Source organism: Wyeomyia smithii, chromosome 2, assembly GCF_029784165.1.
Source record: "Wyeomyia smithii strain HCP4-BCI-WySm-NY-G18 chromosome 2, ASM2978416v1, whole genome shotgun sequence".
NCBI classification, from domain to species: domain Eukaryota; kingdom Metazoa; phylum Arthropoda; class Insecta; order Diptera; family Culicidae; genus Wyeomyia; species Wyeomyia smithii.
The window spans coordinates 32,886,659-32,913,950 of record NC_073695.1 but is presented as its reverse complement, the minus strand read 5'-3'; the positions used below and the strand labels follow the sequence as shown (position 1 = coordinate 32,913,950).

At 38.3% G+C, this 27,292-nt stretch overlaps 1 protein-coding gene across 1 annotated transcript; it reads right to left on the bottom strand.

Moving 5' to 3' along the window:
• Positions 1-12: 12 nt before the first annotated feature.
• On the bottom strand, positions 13-26,413 carry LOC129722733 (molybdenum cofactor biosynthesis protein 1). The gene is given in 6 exon segments (XM_055676423.1): positions 13-826; positions 1,848-1,865; positions 2,734-3,180; positions 3,686-4,415; positions 26,053-26,242; positions 26,313-26,413. Coding segments are annotated over 5 exon segments (2,022 nt in total). The 5' UTR covers positions 26,233-26,242; positions 26,313-26,413; the 3' UTR covers positions 13-179.
• Positions 26,414-27,292: the final 879 nt, after the last annotated feature.

Below are 27,292 nucleotides of genomic sequence, written 5' to 3'. Positions count from 1 at the left end.
ATACACAGCGCCTTATATGAAATAAAGTAATTTGCGAGCATCTTTATTTTTCTCGAATTAGGAAAAAAAGCAATCAACAAGCGAAACCTGTAGATCATGAGGCGTGTTTTTGCAGAAAAATAAAAATCTTACGATCTACGAGATAGGCACGACGTGTTGTCACTCATCGATTGTCCAACTCAAATGTGCTGCGGAACAAATTCTTCTTCCTTCGCCGCAATTGGTTCAGTCTCATAGTGCCTAACAATGATTGGCGTTTCGTCGGTCATTAGTTCCATTGGAGGCTGTGTGTTGGTTGGTTTATAAACGTCGCTTTTTCCACCAGTCTTTTCCACTAGCATTATGTTTTTGATAAGAATCTCATGCGTCACCGATTTGCACATATCGTAAACGGTTAGCGCCGCTATTGATGCAGCGGTTAGAGCTTCCATCTCGACACCCGTCTTTCCGTCGCATTTCACCTTCGTCAGAATGTGCACCTCGTGGGTCGACGCGTTCAGACTAGTTTCCACCTTGATCGATGAAAGCGGAATATTGTGACACAGTGGAACCAGTTCGGATGTTTTCTTGGCCGCCACTATGCCGGCCATTTGGGAGATCGACAGGACATCACCCTTCTTCAGTTCGTTACTTTCGATCAGTGAAGATATCTTCGGTCCAACGTAAATCGTTGCCTGGGCTTTAGCTTCCCGTTTTGTGGATACCTTATCGTCAACGTCAACCATCGTCGCTTTGCCCGTGTGCTCGTTCACGTGCGACAGCGAGCTGAAGTGACGTATCACCGGAAGGCAACTGTATCTAGTCGATGAGATGAATGATGATGAGGCTGGAATGGAAGAAAAAAAAAAGTATATGTAGTATTTTATAGCACAGACTGCATGTAGGTTTGTATTCTATAAACCGCTATGTGCTTGACGTTCGAAGGTTTTGTTGTGGCGTTCTCGTGCTATAGCAGAAAAACGTTGAAAAGGTTTTATCATTTCGTTGTGTTTTTGATTGGTTTTAATAAGACTCTCCGATGACCGGTAAAACGGAGCTGCAGAAATTAGCGTAAGTTTTTACCTAACTAAACCGGTTATCTGGGTGCGGTATGACATATTTTCAAGATTGTTGCATGTTCTAGTCAATTTCGCAATTAGTGCGTCACATTTAACTACGCTTACGCCTTTATACTTGTTATTCCTAACATTTGTGACCTTGCGCACGATTAATTAGCAATTACTGTAATTACAGAACGTTTATCATCGTATGTGCATTGGTAGCAGTAATAGTCTGTATTTATCGATCAAAAACCCAATTTATTTAGTGTTTGTTGTTTGCTCTACATGCGTATTGTTTGAATTAAAAAGTTGATAATTGATAGAACATCAATCTAATAGGTTTTGGCACTTTCAACAAAATCTAATTTCATTTTTCTAGCAACAGAATATAATTTGAAAACAAGTCGTAGTGTAATCAATTATTAGGAACAAAACCTAATTTCCCGAGTGTAAAGCACGTTTTTCTCAGCCAGACAATAGACTAGTGCAAATAATATGGAGGAATTAGTAACTTTCGAGCTAACCTGTTTGTTTTATGATTAACACTGTAGTGCCAAAAATGGAGCGCGATTTTCAATTTGTTACCATGTTCCATGTTTCTGTGTTATCTGAAGTATTCCAGTTTACAGAAGAAGTAAAAATAGAATTGTGAATCATACTGTTTACAAATTCTGTTTACTCAGCTTCAACAGTCATGAGGATATGAGTATTTTTCAACAGTTCTTAAGTCAAATTGCAACAATAGGTGTAAGCTTCTACTTGGAGAAATAAAATTATTAACTTTTTTCTAGGGTTAGAATTTCTAACACAAATGTTCCCTTATTTCTTCTTAACATATTAGAAATTGCTCTTACATCTAAAAAAACTTTTTTCTCTGTCTGATTATAATTTGTTTAGCGACTTATATGTGATCATTCGAATTTTGTTCGAACAACATCACCTTAAATACAACACCTGTAGAATTATTTTCTAATAATCAGGCGGGACAATAAATTAGTCAACAATCCAGCGTTTAGCTCGCAAAGTGGAACAGTCATCGCGAAGTGGCGCTAAGGCTCTAATTATGAGGAGGGGCTGGGTTTGGCCCCATTTTCGAGATCTTTCGAGACAGAACTGTTACCAAGTATATAAAAATTAATTGCTTATTCGAAAATCTTAACGCTCTACGTCAACACTGACAGTAAACAACCATCTGTCTGATTTACATAACAATTAGTCATGTGCCGCTAAAATCTACGTCGTACGTGATTGTTTTCGATATTTTGTTTCATTTTTCACAGATCAAATTATAAAATGCAAACTTTGGTTTCGACTTTTTTTGCCACACCTGGCAGCAGACATGGCGATGTTCAACCGAACATCAAGGACGGGGCTCGTTTCGTCGGAATGCGATTTCGAGACATAATGATGAAAATTTCATTGTGCGACATTCAACAGCTTATTGACTAGCGTGAAATACTGCTGGCTTACCTATTCTATCCTACTTTGTTATCGCAACTTTGCTTCATTTAATTATCCGTCTATAAATAGGCAAACGTAAAAATCACACTCGTTTTCTTTTTCTTTCAGCCCCCAATCAGTATCATCGGCCGGTTTTCCATTTGCGACAAGTTCATCATACCTACGGAGGAGCAATAAATTCATCACAGTAATAAAAAAAACTACAACCACTGCAGCAAGCACCAGAAAATACGCGCACACTAACCTGCGTGCTGCTTCTTTTTTCGCTTAACAGCAGCCGAAATCATACAACGCAAATCGTCCTCGGAACAGCCGGCCCGTAGTGCATCCCGCAGTGAGACTTCCGTGTTACCAAAGAGGCATACTTTTAAATTACCATCGGCTGTGATACGCAACCGGTTGCAGGAGCCACAAAAGTGCTCCGTCATAGAGGTGATAAAGCCGATCTGGCCGCGAAAGCCGGGCACCCGAAAGGCTTTTGAGGTATCGTTTGGACCGTTTTCGAGTGCTTCCAAGTTTGGATAGCGCGCTCGAATCGTGGCGAGAGCCTCGCGGAACGGTACCATTGCGTTGGTGTCCCATCGATTTCCGGTGAATGGCATGTATTCAATAAAACGAACGTCTATGTTGCGTTCCTCGGTCATCGCCACAAAATCACACAGCTCATCGTCATTAAAACCTACATTTCACAGCACAGAACACACACACACGCGCACGCAACGGAACGCTCCGTGTGGTCATATGGTTTAAGTATTAAGTCGTAGAACGTTTCAGAGGCGTACAGTAGAAGACTGGGTTAGCTCGATATGTGCTACCGAAAGATTGGAGAAAAAACACAATATGCAGATCTCTAAGAGTGAAAAAAGAATTTATTTTAATTAAAATTCAGCTTGATTTGCAAATTGGCCAAAAAATTAATTCGATATTTCGCAAGCAGTGGCTTGCTGCCTCATAATTAATTTGTTACCGTGTTGAACGGGTTCAAATTTCAATGACCTTAGGTCGGTTTGCATTGGATTATATCGAATGAACTCTAAATCACCTTCACACGCGCTTTTTTTCGTGGTTTTCGTAACATAACTGGCCCGTGGAGGCTGATATAAATTTGTCAGGAAGTGAATTTTGTTGCACATGGCCCACCCTTGCTCTACCGTACACCTCTGCCTTTAGTCGCGTACACTTACCCTTCATCAAAACGCAGTTCACCTTGGGTTTGTAGCCCAACTGAATCGCCAAATCGGTTCCAGCGATGACTCGTTCCCAGCCCTTACGTCGGGTGATTTGTTCGTATTTGACCGCTTTCAGCGTGTCCAAGCTGATGTTGAGCGCATCGAGGCCGGCTCGTTGCAGGCCAACTAGCTGCCGGGTCAACATGAGGCCGTTCGTAGTAATACTAACACTTTCCAAAAGCGGAATTCGCTTGAGACACTGCACTATTTCGGTTAGGTCTTTTCGCACCGTGGGTTCTCCACCGGTTAAACGGATTTTCCGCACACCTTCCTGGACAAATATACTTGCTAGGTAGAGCACTTCCTGTACCGTCAGTAGATTGTCTTTTTGACTAAGCTGTACCCCTTCGGCGGGCATACAATACTTGCAGCGTAAATTACACCTTTCCGTGAGCGAGATTCTCAGATAACTGTGAAATCTACCAAACAGATCGGTCAGGGGCGAGCTAGAAATACTACTGCTGCTGCTGCTGGCAATGTTGTTGTTTTTGTCTTCGCTGTTGCGGCTGCTACTTCTGCCTGTTGTGTTTTTATTTTCTCTACCTCCGTCCCACTGCTCGCTCCTGCAAGCGGTCACGTCCGCACCGTGCGGCTTTCGAGTCTGGAAGCAACGAGAATGCACAAAAACATGCAACATTAGCTCGTGTGGGTTACAGAATATGGTAGACGATGCTCGAAGTTTTCTCTAAGTGATAAAAAGTAGCAGAGTAGATTATTAGAATTTGAACTTTACAAAAGATTTAGATTTAGAATTGATATAAAACATCATATAGAACAAGAGCAAATTAGTATTGATCAGAAATTTAAGCTATCAAATAGATATAATAATTTGGGAACAAAATAGTATTTATACGATAACAGTAACGGAAAGTGGAATTTTATGCTGAAGTTCAACATAGCTAAACATTTTTGATTGGCGCTTTACATATTTGGGAAGTAGCGCAATATTTACAAACAGAGCATGTGCGTATAGTATGGACTTCACGGCGAACCAGGTTCCTCGCGTTTGTATTTGTAATGTCTACATTTTTGCGTATTTTTCCAACTTCCCTACGCAAGCCCCAAGTATGATGACAGTTCTACAAGGTATGCTACATTTTTGTCTATCCACGCACACAAACAAATCTCGTTATGAAAAATTTCGCGTTTTGTATGGAATTCAGAACATTTTTGGAAATTTCTCGTTTCATGTTGTTTTATATCTGATTTTTTTGGTTGGAGAGTGAATCTCCAGTTGAAACACACTAGAAATTGATATTAATTTAGATTTAGTGTGGAAAGTTGTGACAATATGTCGAAATAAAATATATAAAATTGCTATATTTCTAATAGTTGGAGCATAATCTTAGTCATTGTCATAGCTCATGACTTTTGTCACTATATGAAACATAAGCGACTCTATTTAGAAGCGCAATTAGAGTACAAAAACAAACGAAAAGTGCAAAAAGGTTACCGGCAAATCGATGAAAAAAAGCATATTTTACCTAAACCGCAGCATGTTTATGTATTCCCCACAAATAAAACATGTTTCAACATCATTTCTATAACTTTTCAGGAAAGTATGTTTTATAAGTTTAGTTTAAAATGCAAAATCATTTCATATTTCATACAAAATTGGAAAAAGTTCATAACGATCACTAATACTAATGCATCGACGTGAATAGCATACCTTGTAGAACTGTCATCATACTTGGACGCAAGCCAGTGTCGTTCGGTTTCTATTTACACAATCTACCACACGCGCGCACAATGACCAAAAACCGACTCCGTACGCATGTTGTGAAGCATAAATAAGCAACACGGTGCACAGTGGGAAAGAATGTACTCGTATGTATATCTCTTTCTTTTATTTTCCTAAAAATTAATGACAAAAATTATGACAAACCACTATTTATTAGTGGAGAAACTTCTTTTTCGTCCTTGCAAACAAATTCAATAGCTTTCTAGTACATATTGTCAAAACATCAATAGTCCCATAAAAAATGCCTCCCATTTAATACTGATCAAAATTTACGTAGGAATACGTGGGTGAAATAAAAATCAAGATCCATCGTAAACGAGGCTAAATTTTGTTTAAGATTCACGACAATCGAACAGAAATTTTCCAATGATCCTGGGAGAAAATGAATCGATTTTGGTAATCGGAGCGGGTAGTGTTTGACAGTCTGGTTAGAATTTAAACCGGATCAGAAACTTCAAGGTTCAATATACAATGTGGAATATATTTTACGGCGAAGAAAATATTGAAAAAAAAAAATAAAATCTAAAAAAAAAGAACATTTTAATTTTAATTTCAATACGATTTTCGTAATAAAAAAAGTGCTTCTTATATGCTAAGATTTATGTCTCTATTCATGCATACCAATTATTCAAAAAATTAATAAGACGAGGGGAGGGTGGGAGGTCAAGCCAAGCTACGTAGCAAATATGAAGCCAAGAAAAAAAATTCATAATTTTTCTTATTCTTCTTTTTTTATCACTGTTTTGTCTGTTTAGGTTCATATTTATTACATTCTCGTCTTTTCTTGTTCATTTATGATACAATATATGCTTGAAAAAATTTGCAAAAAAATGTGGTGGGGGAGGGTGTCATCGAGTTGTTATGAAGGTTCGTAACTATCTAGAGGGGGGTCTGACTTGGTGACAGAATGCTACCATGGGGGAGGAGGGGGTTAAAAAACCCCCTCCATTAGGCTGTCCCAAAAAAAACCGATGTTGAAAAAGTCAAGGTGCAGCCCTAAATTGAAAGATAATGTTATTTATAGCATTTTTGTAGAACATTTCTACTTTCTAAAAAAATGTTTTCAGGTTGCCCAAACGTGATTTATAAAAAAATAACTTCTTTAAGCTACAAAACCACTCTTTTGCACTTATTTCAAATCTGTTCAATTCCTAGATTGTTCCATATATTTTTGTGTTTTTGTTGGATTGTTTTTGATTATTTTGCATGGTTTAATTCAGCATTGCATTCAAATTTTTGATTCACAGAGCTTATAGAACATCACAAAAAAGTGATTTTTTTTCATAATTTTTAGATAAAACCCTTCATAACACATATAAAAAAATTTTTGATCAAGAACTGAAAATTTTACTGCAAAGCGAGATTCAAGACGAAAATTTACATGAAAAATCATAGGAGGGTTGTGTGCAAAGCCTCGACCGCGAGGTTGAAGTAGAATACTTTTACAAGGAAGATGATCCGGCTGCTTGCATGTCAGTCATTTTTTCTAATAAATAAACGTTGACTATTTATTCAGATCAATCGAATTTTGCGTTGTAACAGGGATTGACCATTTTCAATAATATAGTAAGTTGCTGGTCATGATTGAGGCTTGACAATTTTTAATTTTGGTTATGCGAAAAATTAATTTTTATGCATATAATGATAGTTTTTCGGATGTCGTGCTCATGACTGAAAGAAAAGATAATTCAGTACGTTCTGAGACACGGAGATAAAGTAAAATTTATAACTTTTACTAATTTAAAAATGTAAATTAACTCAAGAGAAAATATTACTTCTTCAATCATCAGGTTTTTATTTTATCCTGAAAAGGACAATTTGTTGTTCAATTTAATATCGGATAAGATACCGATCACATCTTGGCGTTATCACTGACAGTGCGAATAAAGTATTCCTTGTGATAAAATAACAGTGGAAAACTGATTTAACACTCAAAACTAGACGGATCATGTGTTGTCAAAATGAGTCAACTTTTCATTGAATGCATTTACTAGTGCCCGCTATCGCACAGAGACTGCATTTCACTAAAGTGCCACACTGCATCAGCTGCTATCGATGCTGATACTCGCTGCAACTGCTACACTATCCGTAGCCATGCCACAGTTGTGGGCGCTATACGCTGCCATTGGTATCCGCTGTCCCTGCACCAGCTGGCCCAGCTGCTATTGATGCTGTGCTGAGACCCGCTGCAACTAGGCGCTATCCATTGCTATGACACAGCTGTGTCCGCTATCCACTATCGCTGGTATCCACTGCACTGCTACTGCTGCTGCTAAGGTTTTTGTGATTGATTTCTTTTGAAGGGACTTAAACCCCAAACGGTCATTCTGCTGCTAAGGGAGGACTGCTGTTGTCGCTGTTTAGAACTATTATGACCGGCTTCGGCTAAAACAGGCTCATATATAGGCCAAATAGCATTTTAAATTGCAAGGTATATGATCCTGTCGACCGTGCTTGTGAAGCAATCATACAACGACCAATCAGAGTTCGAATTTTTCGTTTTGACAAGGCTTGACTATTTTCAATAGTACAATAGTTTGAATAATATAATTACAATTATCTTCATTTGGAAAGAATCTTAGAAGATTTTCCAATCTATTACTGAAAGAACGAAGGAATTCCATCGAATACTAACCCATTTATTAGCATTTGAAATTGGACATATTTTTCACTTTTTTCGGTTTTAGATTTTCATTTCACATCCCTATGTAGCCGAACTTCCTGAGAGAATTATTCTACTTCAAAAAAGATCCTTGATATCTCATTGGGGGGCTGAGATATTGGCGTTTTTAGATGCAATGGAAAACTATGCATTTTGTCAAAAATGCCACTAAAGCTCAATATCTCCATTGCACAGTGTTTTAATTTTCCGTTTGTGCTTATAATTTCATAATAGTGATTCAAAGGTTGATTTTAGCCATAAGGTATGTTTGGAGAAATTTCAGGGTATTCAAAATACACCTTTTAATGTAGAAAGATGGGTGATCAATCCACCGATGAGTGAGATAAAAAATTTACTTTTTAATCAGAATGAGATAGACGCAAGGTGTCAAGAAATTTTACCGAAGACGTTATGCTTCTATCTCTTACATATTACGAATTTTTCCGAACTTTTAAACCTTCTACTAAGTTTTTAGCCATCTAAAAATGCATTTGTTTTTTGAACATTGTTATTTTTTATCTCCTAGAATAAAACAGTTATTTAACATATTTTCTAGAATGCATAGTTTTCCATCACATATAAAAATGCCAATATCTCAGCTTCCCGATAAGATATCAAGGATCTTTTTTCATGTAAATGGTTGTTATAAATTCCGCTTTGCAGTACAAATTTCAGTTCTTGATCAAATTTTTTTTTATTTTTGTTTTCAAGGAATTTACCTAAAAATTATGGGAAAAATTAATTTTTCTGTGATGTTTAATGGGCTCTGGGAGTCAAATAACTAAATGTAATGCTGAACTGAACCATGTAAAATATTGAAAAACAACCCCACAAAAATAAAAAAATTTATGGAAACATTTGGGAATTGAACAGAATTGAAAAATGTGCAAAAGAGTGGGGTTTTACCTTAAAAAATCATTTTTTTTATAAATCACGTTTGGGCAACCTGAAAACATTTTTTTTAGAATGTCGAAATCTTTTACAAATATGCTATAAATAACATTATCTCTCGATTTAGGGCTGAGCACCTGGACTTTTTCAACATCGATTTATTTGGGACACCCTATTATGCATGCTCCCTTATAGAAACTTTTCAAGGATTTAAAAAGGTATTTTCCCAATATATTACTATTTTTTAATATTTAGTTAGAGCGAACAGAAAAACAACAATTTTGGAAATTTTCATACAACTTGAAAAAGAAAATTCTTTGATTTTTCCAGGGCTACTATTTATTTTATTTCCTACTTCTTTTTAATCCAAAGCATTATTTGAATTAATATAGATTTAGCCCACGGTGTCTATATTTTTTTTATCTTCAAAAAGCATTATTATGACAGCAATGCGGTACAAATGATACAAATGAAAAAAAAAATGCAAGAATTTTTGAAGTGACTGAGTCATAGATCTAGTCGATTGTAACTTACGCTTATACTAAAAAATTTTCCAAAAAAATATCATCGACTGACGAAACTATCATCTTTCATCCTCCACCGGTTTTACACATATCCCTAGGAATAATTGAAGGGTTATATCTACCAAAAAAAAATTTTTTTCGCCACTTTTTTTTATTGGCCTGAATCATGCTAAAACTATCCAAGAATCAAAATCTACATCGCCCAAGTACAGATCTAAACTCAAAGTTCGTTTAAATCAATTTTCACCGAACAACTTTTATACTCCAAAATCACATTTTTCGTTTAATTTGGCGATGCTCGTATTTCTTTTTATTTCGAGGCATTGTAAACTAGCAGAAGTTACCTACGATCGTTATCGTGTTTCAAATTTGAAGTATAGAGGTCTCTGCATCAAATTTCGACCGTTATAGCGTCTCTACAGAACGTGTTTACTCACAATTTCCCTTTGTTTATTCGATCAGCCGTTCTAGTTGTGTACACTCTTTGTTTGAGTTTTTCTATACTTTCTAACCGTGAGTTATATTCAAAAGAACTTAGATATGAGTGACAAGGTTGAGTTTTGCGTGGGATCGGGCGCCAACTGTGTCAAATTCGCTGAGCATCGCATGTATGATATCGCGTAAGAGGCTAGGCGCAGCCATACATCAGATGACAAAAAGGAAGAAGAGGAAAATAAAACCCAGGAAGGACAACTTTACGGCGTAGGAATAGCATACTAAAAAAAATATTAGGGGCTTTATTATTGCGATTCTTGAGATTTATAGCATTTTGAAACTTTAAACGCGTTTTTCTCAAAGCCATGTTTTCAAAATCGGCGAGCAGTAGAACTGAAAAAGTTTACATCCGATTGACTTGAAATTTTAACTGTAGCTTCTTCATTAGATTATCTAGTGAAGTACACACGATTTTAGCGATTGATTAACAACAACTAAAGTTATAAACAATCAAAGTCGATTTTTTTTTGTCGAAACAGAACTTTTTTTTCAAACCGTTGCCATTTTGCGAAAAAAAAATTCTAAAAATACAATCATGTGTACTCGAGCGGGGGCCTAGTGTGGTTGGTAACGTCTCCGCCAACCACGCTCGACGCCTGGGTTCGAATCCCACCGCCGACATAGGTGTCGATGGTTGTGAGGTGGCGTGATCCACTCACAACCAACCCAACTGGTCTAGATTCAATCCTAGCCGACACCGGGAGATTTTCTGAGGCGAAAAATCTCTGGGATCACGCCTTCGATCGCATGAGGAAGTAAAGCCGTTGGCGCCGGTCCGTTAATAAACGGGTCGTGAGTTAGGGTCCTGGGTGTGGAGTCGCCTCCCTGGGCGTCGGTGATTGGCCACAACAGTGGCGGAACTAGACCGACGGAAAATAAGCGAGAATAAAAAAAAAAATCATGTGTACTTCACTAGTGACACTAGTGAGATAATGAGAAAAAAATGTTTTGGTTATAGGTGGAGTTGGGCACGCCTTGTACTGCTTACCGCGGAACAACTTAAAAAAAAGCGGTTCACGGCAATCGCTGCACAGCCGCCATTTTGTAACAAATATAGCAAAAAAAAATTTTTTTCTTTTCTGCAAGAGTAGCTCAATCCAATGATATATTATTTATATACCTTACATCTCAAATGTCCTGTAAAAAAATTCATGAAAAAAGCCTTTTTTTTGAGCATTTGATAGATATTACCCCTTAATGCTATTTTCAAAAATTTGAAGAGGGTTAACGCAGACCTTGCAGAGCGGTGGACTAAAATTAGTAACAGCACTAGAATGGTTCTGTGGTTAGCGATGTTGGTCGGCTGGCTCTCCCACACGCAGAGCTGTAGCTACTCTGTTTTGCGTGGTGGGGCACAGAAATTTCACTGACGTTTTTTTGTTAAAGAAGTGATTTAAAAGTAATACATTTAGCTTAAATATACATAAGCAAATCTAGAATATGTGAATAGTTGATGTATTCGCTTTTTTATACGAATTAGAAAAAAATCGCTAGGGGCTCTACAAACGCGTGGGGCCCATTAGGTAGCTACGGGCCTGCCCACACGGTGTGATATCGGGTTCAAGTTCAATTCCCGATCAGGTCGAGGATCTCTTCGAATTGGAAATTTTCTCGACTCAGCACTAGAGCACGGTGTATCGTTGTACTTATCCTAAAACTTGCAAAATGTGCCAAAATTATTATCGATAACGAATTTTCTCAAGTAATCCAGTTGTTCGAGACCTCTATTAGCCACCCCGGCTAGCGTGCGATATTGTTTGTTTGTACTAGAGTCAATATGAATTCACAGAACGCAACTACCAAAAGCTAATCGAGCATCGTTCTATCCTCAGTGTGAAAGGATCATTTAGCTTAATATGAAAGGTATCAAAACGCATACAGCAATTTAGTGTATAATAAACAGAAATTTAAGTTCTGAATGTAACACCAAGGGTTTGCTATTTATTTTTTATTACATGTAGAATTCGAGTGGCACATCAAACAGTTTTCAGAATTTTGAAAGCAAGTTGAGTTTTAAAATAGTTCCAAGTTCCATAAATCTGAACTACCGAGTTCCGGAAAATTGCTGGAAAATGGAAACAGCGTTCGGAAAGTTCAGCGGATAGGCTACCGTTCACTTTGATTTCTGAACGACTTGGTGAAGGTACCAAAACCTTCAGAAAAATATGAGAAGCCTTGATGATGCACTGTTCTACTTTATAGTAGCTCCCATTTTTTATAATTTCTCCTAATCATCGTTACTGGTATGTCATTCAATGATTTTATTTTTATGTTATTATGCAAAAATATGTTTTGATTATCAGGTTGTTTTTATACATTAGGGTGGCAGCAAAAAGGGTCATGTCAAATTTCGAAAACCGACTATGTACATTTTATTTATTGGCCCAAAAAATCATCTGTGCAAAATTCCAGCTCAATCGGATATGATTTAGGGGTGCCTCAAAGCACTCAAAGTTGTGATTTCGAGTTGTGAACGAGTTGTGAAAATGACCAGAGGCCAGTTTTTAAATATTCCATATTTAGCCTTCGGTTACACAGAAAACAGTCCTAGAAGGTCGATTTACAGCCAAAATTTTTTTTTCGTGATAACAATAGATCTCCACGTTTTATTCATTTTTAAACCATTTGGCATCGAAAAAAAGTTTCGATTTTCCCAATGAACAAAATGTCATTGCCATATCGAGATAGATATAGATGATTCTATTAAAAAAACCTCGAAAGATAAGTTTTAAACGATTTGTTTTGTTCTAAAAAAAATTTTAACGATCTAACTCTGAGAAAAAACATTGAAAAAAAAAGTTGTTCGAATACGTAAACGAGATACGAAAACGCTCCGAGAATCAAACTGACTGAAACCATCTAGAATAGAAAGTGAAAAGAAAAAGGATTTTAGAACTTGCTTCTACTTAAATCAATCATTTTATTAGCGGATGGCGACTAAGACGGCTCTAACTACGGTTAGAAACAGCAGCGGCAGCGCTAGTGGTAACAGCATCAGTCGTAGATGCATTGGTTCGTACTTTCTCCAGTGAAAGGCTCTGCCGTATTTTGGCAATCAGAGCCGATCGACCGTCAAATTTTCAGCGTGAAAACAGCTACCCATCGTGTTGTCAGAAGTATGCCTTATTCTCACTGTCAGGGATAGCCCAAATATGCGATCGTCATCATATCCGATATTGAATTAAACAATAAATTGTTCTTTCAAGGTCAGATTAAATACTTAACTGAAGAAATAATATTTTCGGGTTTTTTAACTCCTGTGACGATTCTGTCTAGTTTTAATCTAATGGTAAACCCCTAAGCTAAGGTGTAATGCAACCCATGCCGATAGATTTATCGTGAAAGGGGGGGGGTCATTTAGAAATCTACAGTCGCCAACGGAGCCTGTGGAAAACCTGGCGCCCTTTCACAGAGTTCTAACCTTCTGCATTGGGACCCCATTCTCTCGTAGCAAATTCGTGGAATTAAAAACGAACACCAACTTACAAAAGCAATCAATATCAAGTCCGGGCCCTGGCAACCTTACTCTGTCGGAACAAATGAAGCTAACAAGCTCCACGGCGTGCAACAAGTAAAACCGAGGAGATGGAACTGGAGGAGGACTTCAACCTCGACAGCGAATCGCTGAACGGAGGGCTTTCGGTTTCATCACTATTCCTTGGTTCGTCTAGCGGGAAAGAAGAGAACCCGACGGACTGTCTTTTCTATCCGGTGACGCAGCCGAATGACAAAGGGAAACTGAGTCACCTCGTGCTACTGTCAAACGGCAAGGCCACTCACGCAAGGAGATCGCTAGCTTAGTTCGTCAACCAGCCGACCAGACGGACCACTCAGGTCAGATTGCAACCGAGCGAGAACGGTCGACTGAGACAGCGTCGCCAAAAAAGAGCGCTAAGGGCCCGAGCAGCAGAAAGCCCCGGGATTCGGCATGCGCGGAGCTCCCTGCACCGCGACAAACGTCAGGGGTAACTTATAGGGAGATGCTGGAGGTCACAAGCATGTGTATCACATCGATCGACTTTCCAGGTGATCGCGATGCCATTCTGGACTGTGTTGTGAACCAGGAATAACCCGCTATCAGGCCCAAGTTTAGGAGCTACCGTTTAAAAAACGTTATCCTACAACTTGACTGTGTCGATAACGACACAGTTAGATGACTGGAGGCCACCAAGAAGGACCTGCCAAAGTCTTTTAACTTCATAGAGTACTTACAGCACAATGTGGGCACCATAAATGAGAGAATTCTCCATCTAACCCAAAACCAGAACGACGGCTTCTACACACGTGCATGGCGTCTGTCGAACTAATAATGGAGCTGGACAACCGTCTGCTAAACTCATAACGGCACAAAGCTTCCTGCTGGGCTACAAGTCCGACAAAGCATGCACGCGACAGATTGACAGAAAGTCCTCTAACACAGGCACGAAAGGCTCTGGTGCAAAGACAGGAAAGGTAATTTTAGAGACTCCCTCAGGGAATGCACCTCTACCACCTGCCCGATGCAATCCAGATCCAATAAAGGACACGTCAATCACATAACGTGAGCAACATATGCTGCGTTCAGGTAAATCTCCACTATGCAAAGGGCGCTTATCGTAAAAAAAATTCTTAACACATTGTTTTTCCCACTGTGCGCTGGATTGAAAACGGATTGTCGTTCAAAGAATGAACGATCGTTCAAAAATTTGAAATTCCATTTTTTCGCTTTGATTATTATGGGAATACTATCGAATGAAGTTTGAATACGACGTATAGTGACGGTCAAAACAATAACACAACCAGAGGTATAAGTCAACATTTAATCTTTCTTCTCAAACACCGCTACAGTTTTAAGATGGTGCACATTTCCCTGCCCCTTGAAAACTTCACCCGCTCAACATCTACACACACATGTCTAGGTAGGAATGCTTTTAAACACCACAACCACCACCATTGATGGAAAATATCGCGTACAATCTACACTCAATCCAAGCCCTAACCAACCAAGGATCATGCTTGAATGCCTACACAATCATGTTCGATAATTGTTATTGTTATCATCGTGCTTCACCCGATGGACTCTGGCAGTTCTATAATGGGACGTGGTGCAATCTTCACAAAGATTATTTCACTTGGCCCCGGTTTCTTATCGCACCGCAGATGAAAGGTGATTGCATTTTTTTCTCGTGTAGCGTTATTCATAAGAGCTGCTAATTCGCCTGTTTTGGTCAGGGAGACGTTTTTGGGAAATGTTTACACTGATTGTGCTGACTGAGTGTTTCGATTTATTATGGTATTTCGGCCGACTTCCTTGTTTGTGTCTCTAAACTTGAGTAATCTAAGAAACGCTTTTTGTTTATTTTTAGACTTTTTTATTGCATTTTAGCTGAGTCTGTAAGTTAATCTTTCCCAAGGAGTCTAATCATTATCATAACCCCCTATATAGCACCGGGCTTTAGTAAGCGGTCGAATTATCACCATTTGACTTCTAGCTGATCGTATAGTATTGATGTGATGATAAAAACATGGCCAAATCGTTATAGTGAAATAGGCAAACAACAAACCATTATTGGATATTATAGAACGGCACGTAGGTACTATAGAAAAGATATATTGTTGATTACTTTCTAAAATAGTACTGCACAGAAGGAATGCATGTTTGCTCGTCGGTAGCGGTAGCTGCTGACAGCTACAAACACTTCGGGGATTGCAGTACGAATTTTTTATACCATGAATCATTCACCTCTTATTCATTTTGCAGTCTTTCCGGGCACTTTGCCACATATAAGGAAAGGTTACATCTAATGTCAATAAAATTTTGTGAAAGGAGGTTACTGCGATTGAGCTGGAAATTTGCCTGGGGCTTTTTTTTTCGAGAAAACGAACTTTTGAGATCTGCCGCTAAACGAAATCCGAAAAGTCAATTTCCATTGGCACCTTACTGGTTACCTTACCTTACCAATCAGACGAGAGCCGTGGTGGCTCGTGCTGTATCAAGAATTTGTCGCCATGTTGCTCGGTAGGGTTGCTGAAGAGAAGTGATTTCACAGGGTTGCCGTCCGGCATCCTTGCGACATGACCGGCCCACCGCAACCTATTAACTTTCGCCAGGTGTGCAATGGGATTCTCTCCAAGCAGCGCGTGCAGTTCGTGGTTCATGCGCCGTCGCCATTCTCCGTCGTCCGTCTGTACTTCACCGTAGATAGTCCGTAGCACCTTCCGTTCAAAAACTCCAAGAGCGCTAAGGTCCTCCGCGAGAAGCGTTGTTGTCTCGATCCCGTAGAGGACTACCGGTCTTATCAGGGTTTTGTACAGCGTCAACTTCGTGCGTCGTCGCACTCGATTCGATCGAAGTGTCTTCCGAAGTACTGGTTATGTTATGCAATAAATGAAAATTCGAATATTGTTCTCGAGTTGACTGAATTCCGTAACGGCTTATTTGAACAGCACGTGCGTTGCACGGTAAGTGGTATCGCTCATGATAGCAGGAAAACACTTAATCTTTCAGGTTGTTCTGTCCTATTTTCTCTCTTCAATATTCCCCGCACTCATATTCTTATCAACACAACGCGTATTTGGCCACAATGGTACGAGAGCTCAAAATCGTGATTTCTTTTATTCACTCTCCAAATGCTGGTTTTATTGACATTATATCTTTAGAAGATAGTAAGCATATAAAAAACCTCAAAGAATGACTTATATTTTAGAGAAATGATGTCTTCAGCAAAGCTGTAGATAACATTGTCACCAAAAACTTTGCCGAAGACACTTTTCATCCTTTCATCCAGTCCTTGAAATTCGATTTTTATGAATAAAGTGAAAAACTGGAAGCTTAGCAAAAAAAAATCATAGGAGGGTTGTGTGCAAAGCCTCGACCGCGAGGTTGAAGTAGAATACTTTTACAAGGAAGATGATCCGGCTGCTTGCATGTCAGTCATTTTTTCTAATAAATAAACGTTGACTATTTATTCAGATCAATCGAATTTTGCGCTGTAACAGGGATTGACCATTTTCAATAATATAGTAAGTTGCTGGTCATGATTGAGGCTTGACAATTTTTAATTTTGGTTATGCGAAAAATTAATTTTTATGCATATAATGATAGTTTTTCGGATGTCGTGCTCATGACTGAAAGAAAAGATAATTCAGTACGTTCTGAGACACGGAGATAAAGTAAAATTTATAACTTTTACTAATTTAAAAATGTAAATTAACTCAAGAGAAAATATTACTTCTTCAATCATCAGGTTTTTATTTTATCCTGAAAAGGACAATTTGTTGTTCAATTTAATATCGGATAAGATACCGATCACATCTTGGCGTTATCACTGACAGTGCGAATAAAGTATTCCTTGTGATAAAATAACAGTGGAAAACTGATTTAACACTCAAAACTAGACGGATCATGTGTTGTCAAAATGAGTCAACTTTTCATTGAATGCATTTACTAGTGCCCGCTATCGCACAGAGACTGCATTTCACTAAAGTGCCACACTGCATCAGCTGCTATCGATGCTGATACTCGCTGCAACTGCTACACTATCCGTAGCCATGCCACAGCTGTGGGCGCTATACGCTGCCATTGGTATCCGCTGTCCCTGCACCAGCTGGCCCAGCTGCTATTGATGCTGTGCTGAGACCCGCTGCAACTAGGCGCTATCCATTGCTATGACACAGCTGTGTCCGCTATCCACTATCGCTGGTATCCACTGCACTGCTACTGCTGCTGCTAAGGTTTTTGTGATTGATTTCTTTTGAAGGGACTTAAACCCCAAACGGTCATTCTGCTGCTAAGGGAGGACTGCTGTTGTCGCTGTTTAGAACTATTATGACCGGCTTCGGCTGAAACAGGCTCATATATAGGCCAAATAGCATTTTAAATTGCAAGGTATATGATCCTGTCGACCGTGCTTGTGAAGCAATCATACAACGACCAATCAGAGTTCGAATTTTTCGTTTTGACAAGGCTTGACTATTTTCAATAGTACAATAGTTTGAATAATATAATTACAATTATCTTCATTTGGAAACAATCTTAGAAGATTTTCCAATCTATTACTGAAAGAACGAAGGAATTCCATCGAATACTAACCCATTTATTAGCATTTGAAATTGGACATATTTTTCACTTTTTTCGGTTTTAGATTTTCATTTCACATCCCTATGTAGCCGAACTTCCTGAGAGAAGTATTCTACTTCAAAAAAGCTTTCCAATGATGACGTCAAATATGAAATCGATGGTGGCGCACTTACTCAAAAACACGTTTTTCTGGTAAAATTATAGGTGACGGCTTTTCCTACTTCAAATGAAGGCTCTATCATTCCTCTTCAAACGGACGTGCTGTTTGTACAGAATTTGAAGTCAAATTTTAGAGATATGGATCAATACGGCACACAAATAGCGGACAAGAATCGCTCAAAATACTACATTTCTGAGAAGAATTTGACCCCTTGGTGCCTGAGGAATCCATAACTTTTAACTAAACAATGTAGTTTTCGCATTTTTCACTACTTTCAATAATTTAGACACATGAATCCCTTTTGAAAAATTATTTGTGTCACAAGCTTGTTTGAACGAGAACACTACTACTTGCAGATTCATTCCTCACGGCTGACTGCAGTTTAGTAAAATCACAAAAAGTTATCATCTTTTTGTGACGCGTATTATAAAACTCTAAGAGTAAAAACTTAAAAAAAACTTTAACATTCCTAGCATCTTTCTTTTTTGTTTCGTTCATAATCCGGTAATATCCGGAGTGATTTGCGAGAAGGGCGCAACTGGCAAAAGATAAACATTGGGGAATATCAGTTTGAAAATTTGCAAGTACATTTTCAAATCGTAATTTCAAAGGAAGTGACTAACATTAACATCAATACCAAAAATCGACGTAAAATAAACCTGGCTTATAGTTTCCTAACAATACTACATTAAATTTGTGCATTTATGGCTTAAATCTGCGCTTTACTTCTAACCTTTTTCTAATGAGCCTTAAAGCATTCTGACAACAAGATTCGCCCACCTCTATTTCGCCTTAAAGCATTCTGACAATGAGATACGCCCATCTTTCTTTCGCCTTGTTTTTATTTTTTCTTCAGTTGCGCCCCTTTAAATGCGCCTTTATTTTGAAAACAAAAGTTGATCCGCCCTTTACTGTCGCCTGTTTACGAAATATTTCGCAAATAAGCCCGTTGCTTCAAAACAATGTAAAGGGCCTAGTTCCAAAGTATCTTTTGTTTTGGGTAAACTGCTTTATCGCCCTTCACTAAAAGCTTGATTTAAATAATTTTATCGATTTTTACAAAAAAGAAAGGATTCTTGCCATGAGTTTAGTAAGTCTTTTCGGAACCAATAGTGTAATAAAACCATTTGTTTACATATCGATATGTTTGCTACGTGCTAATATTAATTCTTGATTTGTTCAATGAAACCAACAAAAACCACATGGGTAATTGTTATTTCGAATTGAAGCTTACTACACCACTATTCCATTTAAGACAATTACCACTTTCGTAGTGCAAATAATGTCTGAATCGTTTTCCTAATCTACTTTGCCGTATAGCTCTAGAAATTAGTGTCTTCGTTCTGTGTGTTCTTGCACTTCTTGTGATTCGTACACTTTAGGTAGCGCAGAATCTATTAGGCATCGATTAAATGAGCATATCCAAATTTACTATAGTAGCCACTAACCATCCCCATGACAAATATCTGGTCTTCAATACTTTGCAAAAAAATGATGTCCTTCAACAACACCGAAGTGAATGTGGAATATTTTCCTCTTTCAATTTCTTTCATGGATTTACGCCAGGTAAACCAGTTGACTCAAGTCTCTTGTTAATTGGTTAGATACGTAGAACCAGGGTTCTACATTTTCGAAACAAACCAATAAAGCTGGAGATTTCGTGCAGTCATCACGGTTAGCTTTTTCCCGTGTGGTGTTCATCGTTTCCGATCAAATGAAACTGACGCCTGTTTCAATTGACGGAGAGAGAGACTCTTTTCCTTCTTTCAGCGTGTCAATTGAAATTAGCACCTTATCGCGTCGTTTGATGATAGTTTTCTAAAGCTGCAAGCCGCAGTTAGAACGGTAATGGCATCTAATAAATACGTCACGCAAGTTCCGATCCTCAGTACCAGGCTCGGGCTGGTTGTCTGAAAAACGATCGGAAGGCAGTCTTTTGCTCAATAAGAAAAATTTTTCAACTCTCCTGTCAGGTAGCGCTCCCTTCTGCTTCGCCTCAACACCTGTGATTCGGGTGGGTTTGAAGATGTTTGTGAGGGGAGCGCAGATATGGTCACGTCCCTCGTTGGAGTGTCATAATCTTCATCAGTGCTTGATCCGTCGTTCGATCCATCATCATCGTTGATATTTATTGTCTTTTCTTTTTCGTGTGGTGGTTCTTTTGCTGTAGAACGAAAAAGGATCACCAAGATCTGAACGGACTATCTTAGGATCATATGCCATTGACTGAACTTTGAAAGTTGACGACATCTCTTGCTGATGAACGTGACATCTCGGACCAGATCCGTGTCAATGGATCGGATAAACAATTACTGGCTACCGCCAAAGTTAAATTTGCCGGACCACCATCAACTATTGACCACCCTATAGCAGGCCTCGCAGTTCCAAATTTCATCAACTTCCGGAAGGGTGAAACCATAAACCCTTACCGTTCAGACAACCAGAACCAACATAATATTGAATCACCACCAACTGTAAACACTACTTCGTCAGCAACATTAGAATCGCACCCAACATCGTGGTCGCTCGACCCCATGCGGCCTCCTATTGTCAACCTAACACAACAATCAGCTGTTGGAGACGGGCGTTTTCTGAAGGCGCGTTTACGAGATCCAAAAATTATGCACCTTGTACGTCTTTACCTTGCGTACATGCATGACAAAGACCCAACGGTTTGCTACGACGGTATGACGAAAACCAGCATACAAATTACTTTGGCATCAGAGGGACTACCAGTAGCTGCGGAGGTGCTCAGGAAATTTTTCTTCGAGGTACATGAAGAATTCGGCGTACCGAAACAAGCGGCTTCCGAAGACCTTAATTCTTATAGTACACACTTGAACAACCAGAGGATTCAATCCCTGCAACGCGCAAGGGAAAGTGCCGACAAATTTTATAGACCGATTTTTCGGAAATAATGACTCCTTTCGATGAGAAAGAGGTAAACAATTCTCAGTCAATCGACCTACTTCCCAAAATTTCTTCACTGAAACAGAATGCGAATGAAATTTTGATTTATTGTCAAAATTTCAATCGCATGAGAAGCCCTGCAAACATGAAGGAAATTTATAAAAATTTACTTAGCGCATCCTTTTCTATTATTCTGGCTACTAAAACCAGCTGGGATGAAAGTATAAAAAAGGGAAGAAATTTTTGGTAGCGCCTATAATGTATTCAGAGATGATAGGAATTTTGTTGAGTCCCAAAAGAAGTCAGGCGGCGGAGTATTGATAGCTGTTCCGTCTAACTATAGTTCCGAAACTATCAAAGCAACAAAAGTTAAGGAATTTGAGCATGTGTGGGGGTAAATCCCACATAGCAGGTGAAATACACGAGTTTGCCTCAGTGTATTTTCCTCCTGACCAGGCTCACATAACCACTTATGAAACCTTCTTCCAAATTACTGAACAAATTTTGTCACAACTTCCTCCCGAAGCTAAAATCCATATTTATGGAGACTTTAATCAACGCCATGCAGATTTCATGAAGGACTCAGAAAATGAATGTAGGTATTCTTCTTCCAGTCGTTGGGGACAATGAAACACTGCAACTTATTTTTGACAAAACCGCAAATTTCGGATTGAACCAAATCAACCACATCAAAAATCAACAGAACTGTTACTTAGACTTTTTATTTACAAACATTTATGATGATTTCTGTGTGACTGAATCATTGAATCCTCTATGGAAAAATGAGGCGTATCACACGGCAATCAAATACTCTTTATTTATACATGCGCACCAAAAACCCAACGACTATGAATACGAGGAAGTCTTTGAATATGGAAAGACAAATTATGAAAATATTCGCAATAGATTAAACAATGTTAACTGGCAATTTATTCTTAAGAATAGAGAAAATGTTGACGTGGCGGTGGATACTTTTTATGAAATTTTTTTTGATATAATTAAACAGGAAATACCTCTGAAGAAAAGGAGACGTACTGGAAATACAAAAAATCCCGTCTGGTATAATAGTCATATCAAAAATTTGAAAAACCGTAAACAAAAAGCACATAAAATCTATAAAAGACACAACAGTAGTGAAAATTTAGCAATCTATTTGGATATATGTGATCAACTGAATCTTGCCATCAGTAATGCGTTTGATGAATATAATGCAAAAACTGAACTTGAAATAAAATCCTGTCCGAAGAACTTCTATAGTTACGTGAAAACTAAACTAAAATCTGACAACTTTCCCTCTATAATGCATCTTGACGAAAATGTCGGGGATAACTCGGAAAGGATTTGCAATCTTTTTGCGAAATTTTTCCAAGAAATCTATACAACATTTTCTGAAGAGGATCGCGACCACGATTATTTTGCATTTGTTCCAAACTTCTCAAGGGATATTGGTGTAAACCAAATTCATGTGCAAGATATTTTTCAGGCGTTGAATAGCTTAGTTGCCTCTAAAGGTCCTGGACCTGACGGAATTCCGCCAGTATTTATGAAAAATCTTGCAACGGAACTTACAGCTCCATTGTTCTGGCTCTTCAACATGTCATTGGAATATGGATGCTTCCCATCAAAATGGAAAAGCTCGTTTCTAGTGCCTATTTTCAAATCAGGCCGGAAATCCGACATACGTAATTATCGTGGAATAGCCCTAATTTCTTGCATTCCTAAACTATTCGAAGCAATTGTAAATGAAAAACTATTTTCCCAAATTAAAAACCGAATAACTGAGAAGCAACATGGCTTCTTCAAGGGCCGTTCAACATCGACCAATTCACTTGAATTTATAAATTATTCATTGAATGCAATGTATAATGGAAACCATGTAGAAGCTCTTTACACAGATTTCAGTAAGGCATTTGATCGCATAGACATACCAATGCTACTTTTCAAATTGCAAAAAATGGGACTTGAGCCAGAACTCCTGAAGTGGCTCGAATCATATTTAACCAATCGCCAACAAATAGTTAAATTTAACGGACAAAACTCAAATCCGATTCTAGTCACTTCTGGTGTCCCCCAAGGCTCTCATTTAGGACCTCTTCTTTTCATCTTGTACGTTAACGACATTTCCTTTATTCTCAAAAAACTAAAAGTGTTAATTTATGCCGACGATATAAAGCTCTTTTTGGAAATAAGAAATGAAGAAGACATCAATGCATTCCAGAATGAAATATACATATTCTACACATGGTGTAAAAAAGCTTACTAGAGTTAAATGTAAAAAAATGCAACCACATATCATTCTGTCGAAAAAGAACAACACCAAACATTACAATATCATTAGGAAACCAAACTGTAGCAAATTGTGAAAGAGTTAGGGACTTAGGAGTTGTCTCAGACTCCAAACTAACCTTCATTGACCACTACAACACAATAATCCACAAAGCTAATAACATTCTAGGATTTTTAAAGCGCTTTTGTTACAACTTTCAGGATCTGTATACCATCAAAACATTATATATAGCCTATGTAAGATCGATACTGGAATACTGCAGCATTGTATGGTCACCCTATACAATCACACACGAAGAAAGAATAGAATCGGTACAAAAGCAATTTCTGTTGTATGCTCTTCGTAAATTAGGTTGGACATCATTTCCTCTTGCATCATATGAAGCTCGTTGCATGCTCATAAACATACAATCATTGAAAGAGCGTCGTGAATTCGCAATAGTGTCATTTGTAAACGACATCGTTTCGCAGCGCATTGATTCAGCTACACTTTTATCTAAGCTAAATTTCTACGCACCTCTTAGACAACTTCGAAATCGAAACACGTTTGCCACCAATCATCACCGCACAAATTATGCAAAATTCGGACCCTTGAATCGTATGATGGCCACTTACAATCAATACTGCGAAACCATTGACTTTACAATGTCTCGGCATGAACTTAAACACTTTTTAGCTCAATACGCAATCGCAACGCTTATTGAAAAAAATAGTTTGTAAGTAAACATTGTATTAGAATATTAGAATATTGTATATTGTCTACTTCTGATTGACGAAATGAATAAATTAAATTAAATTAAATCTAAAAAATCAAACAGCATGCACCGTAGACGCTTGCCGATGGTTCGATTGACTCGCTCAGCTAGTCCATTTTGTTCCGTTGTGTAATTTGCCGTTGTCTGGTGGCGGATTCCCAAACGGCTCAAATGGTTTTCCAGTCTTCGCTTCGATTCGTAATCATTTTCATTCTCTTCCTCTGCCATGGAACGAAAAACCTCAAAAGCATTGTACACGCCTTCCGCTGACTTTTTTCTCAAGAAGTATACAAAGATTCGAGGGAAGTTGTCACCCGTGAACATCATATAGTGTATCTCTTTCCACCCAGCGATTCTTCCCCCATAAGTCTACAAATATTCGACTTCCAACGGATCTGACGCTCGTGATCCGGGTCTACTAAAAGGCAAACGTGTTTGCTTACCCATATCACATGCATTTTTCGCTCCTTCTGGACAAAGTACTCGACTTCGGAAGCTAGGAGTCATTGGTAGTTAGAGACGTTTCACTTCGTTTTTTTTTGTCCAGGACATTTATTGTGGCCATGTTCGTTTGAAACAAGCTTGAATCTTGATTTCACTAGTAGTTTGTCCTAGGGCTCTAATTAATTAAAATCTTGTTAATTGGTTAGAGCCCTAGAACAAGCTACTTCGGTTGGCAGGTGGAAAAATAGTGAAAATTTTCTTTACTTATTTTAGCTACATTTGCTTTACATTGACACATACTGTGCTTGTATTGTCGCAATGTATCAACAAAATATCATTAAGTTCCCGTCTCTCAACAGTTTGTGCTTGATAAGGCGAACCGACAGCTCGGATTCGTTTTTAAAATCGCAAAGTTTCACGACCTATGCCTTCGGTTACTCATTTTGCTTCACTACGGTCTCACTTGGAGTCATTGACTGTTATTTAATCACCGTATCACGAAATTTGAATTGGAAGAATTGAAGGCACTCCGGAAACTACTTTGGCACAATCTTTCAGATTTGTCCTAATGTGAAGCGCGTTGTCAACTGCTGGGTATTACAATGTTCATAGGTTTTGAAAACGGTTTTTGCTGCCTCTTATCTGAGACTGATTGTAGTTATCTGTTGGAGCGTCCAGGCATTTCAAATCTTAAACGTCATCCTCTAGTAAGAACTGAGTAAGAATCAAAATTGCTTTAACCGCCACTTTATCATGGTTGCTCTAAAAAACACAAATTTCATCGTAGATTTGCTAATATTAACGAAACAAATCATGTTTTTCCAAAGAAAATAATTTTTTATTTAAATTCATAAGACAGAGAAATAACGCTAGTAGAACAAATTAATAGATTGATTATTAGACGGAGTTCGTGTTTTTTTTCGAGCCGGTATGAAAGCAAAAAGTCGCATAATCAACACTTATTCCGATCTGTGTTTGTTTTAAAAGTTCATTTGTAAAAATCATGGTCAAATCTTTCTTATCGTTTATTTTTGTTTCCAAATACATAGTAGGTAAAAAGTGCGCTAGGAAAGAATATTGAATTAATTCCATCATTGATAAACGTCGAGTTGAACAGTTTCTAGATTCAACTGTGATGTGCTTGCAAAACAAAGTTTTAATGTCTAGGATGGACATAAACGTATGATGTATACTATTTCGTTTGCTAACTTGTTTTTAGAACCAATGCCTAAATGTATAGGTATATAATTTCACATATTTTTCCTACATTTTATGCAAGTACGCTTACAACGTAGGGCAAAAGTGAACATCAAACATGCACCGTGCACAAACTGCTATGCCAATGTTTGAATTGATAATAAATTGATGAGAACAAAAAACGTAATATCATCCTACCTTCGCACAATCATTACTGGTAGATAGCGGTCTGATTTGAATGATGACAAGGCTGTTGATGTATGACGCGTTTAACGCCTGTGCTGGTAATTGCGCTTTCGAATTAGCCTGGAATCTTCCAAGGTTTTGTAAACAACCAATCGTGCGGGATGGACCCACCAGCCTTAAAATGTTTCGCATGATTGAGCTTCTGAAAGAAATAAACACAATTATGAAAACACCGCGAAAAGGTTGCTAGACAGCTGATTGATTGCACAAACCTCCGAGACAGACGCACCTGTTGCTCCTGAAGCTGAAATTGAGAATGAGAAACGAGAATGAAAACATGAGTAGCGAATGTACAAAATAAATGGCTTGGTAAAAGACAGGGGAAACGATGTGTCAAAACGAACCGCCTGACATGCTGATACTTTTACACGTAGTTAGCGTTTCCTAATTTATTGCTTCAAAAGCTTCAATACTCGGTACTATAAACTGACAGCACAAAGGTAAACGAATTGTTTTCACTTGTGAGGTTTTATTACCTACTACACTAATCTAATATTAATCTAAACCGGTGTAAAGGAGTTGCCTTGTCCATTGCGCAGCTTCGTAGTTTTAAAATGAACAAAAAAGCCGCTTGACAGAGGGTTCGAGAGAACGATAGCGTACAGCGCACCCCGGTTATTCTGGCCGCCTGTGTTGTTTGCAGCCATTTAGGCGTATGCTAGAACTCAAGTTCAGTAACGAGCAAAACAGTATATCGAGATCCTTTATACAGAGACAGCAGGGATACCAGATGTGCAAATTTGTCTGCAAATTGCAGATTTTTGGAGTCTGTGTGCTTATTGATTAGCAGATATTTGCAGATTTTCCATAATTCCTGGAGATTTTTGTTAGAGTCTCCTTATATTCGCGCAGACTTTCTCAAAATGTGTGCAGATTTTTACAGACTTTTGTCGGCGCGAGCGAAACTTTTTCGAGTCACGGGTAGATTTTTTTACAGATTTCACAGGTTTTCCCGGCTTTTCGAGCAGTCGCAGACATTTTTCCAAAACATCTGGCATCTCTGAGAGACAGTATAGTGAGCAATAAACTTTCTCCTAGGGCAGCGGTTCTCAACCTTTTTTTGTCCGCGCACCCCTTGGCGATATTTTCTAAATCAATTGTACCCCTGGCTTGGAATGTTCTTGCAGAGTGGGAGGGAGTCAGCCTTGCCAGGTATCCAGATTTTGCTGGATTATCCAGATTTTTGAACATG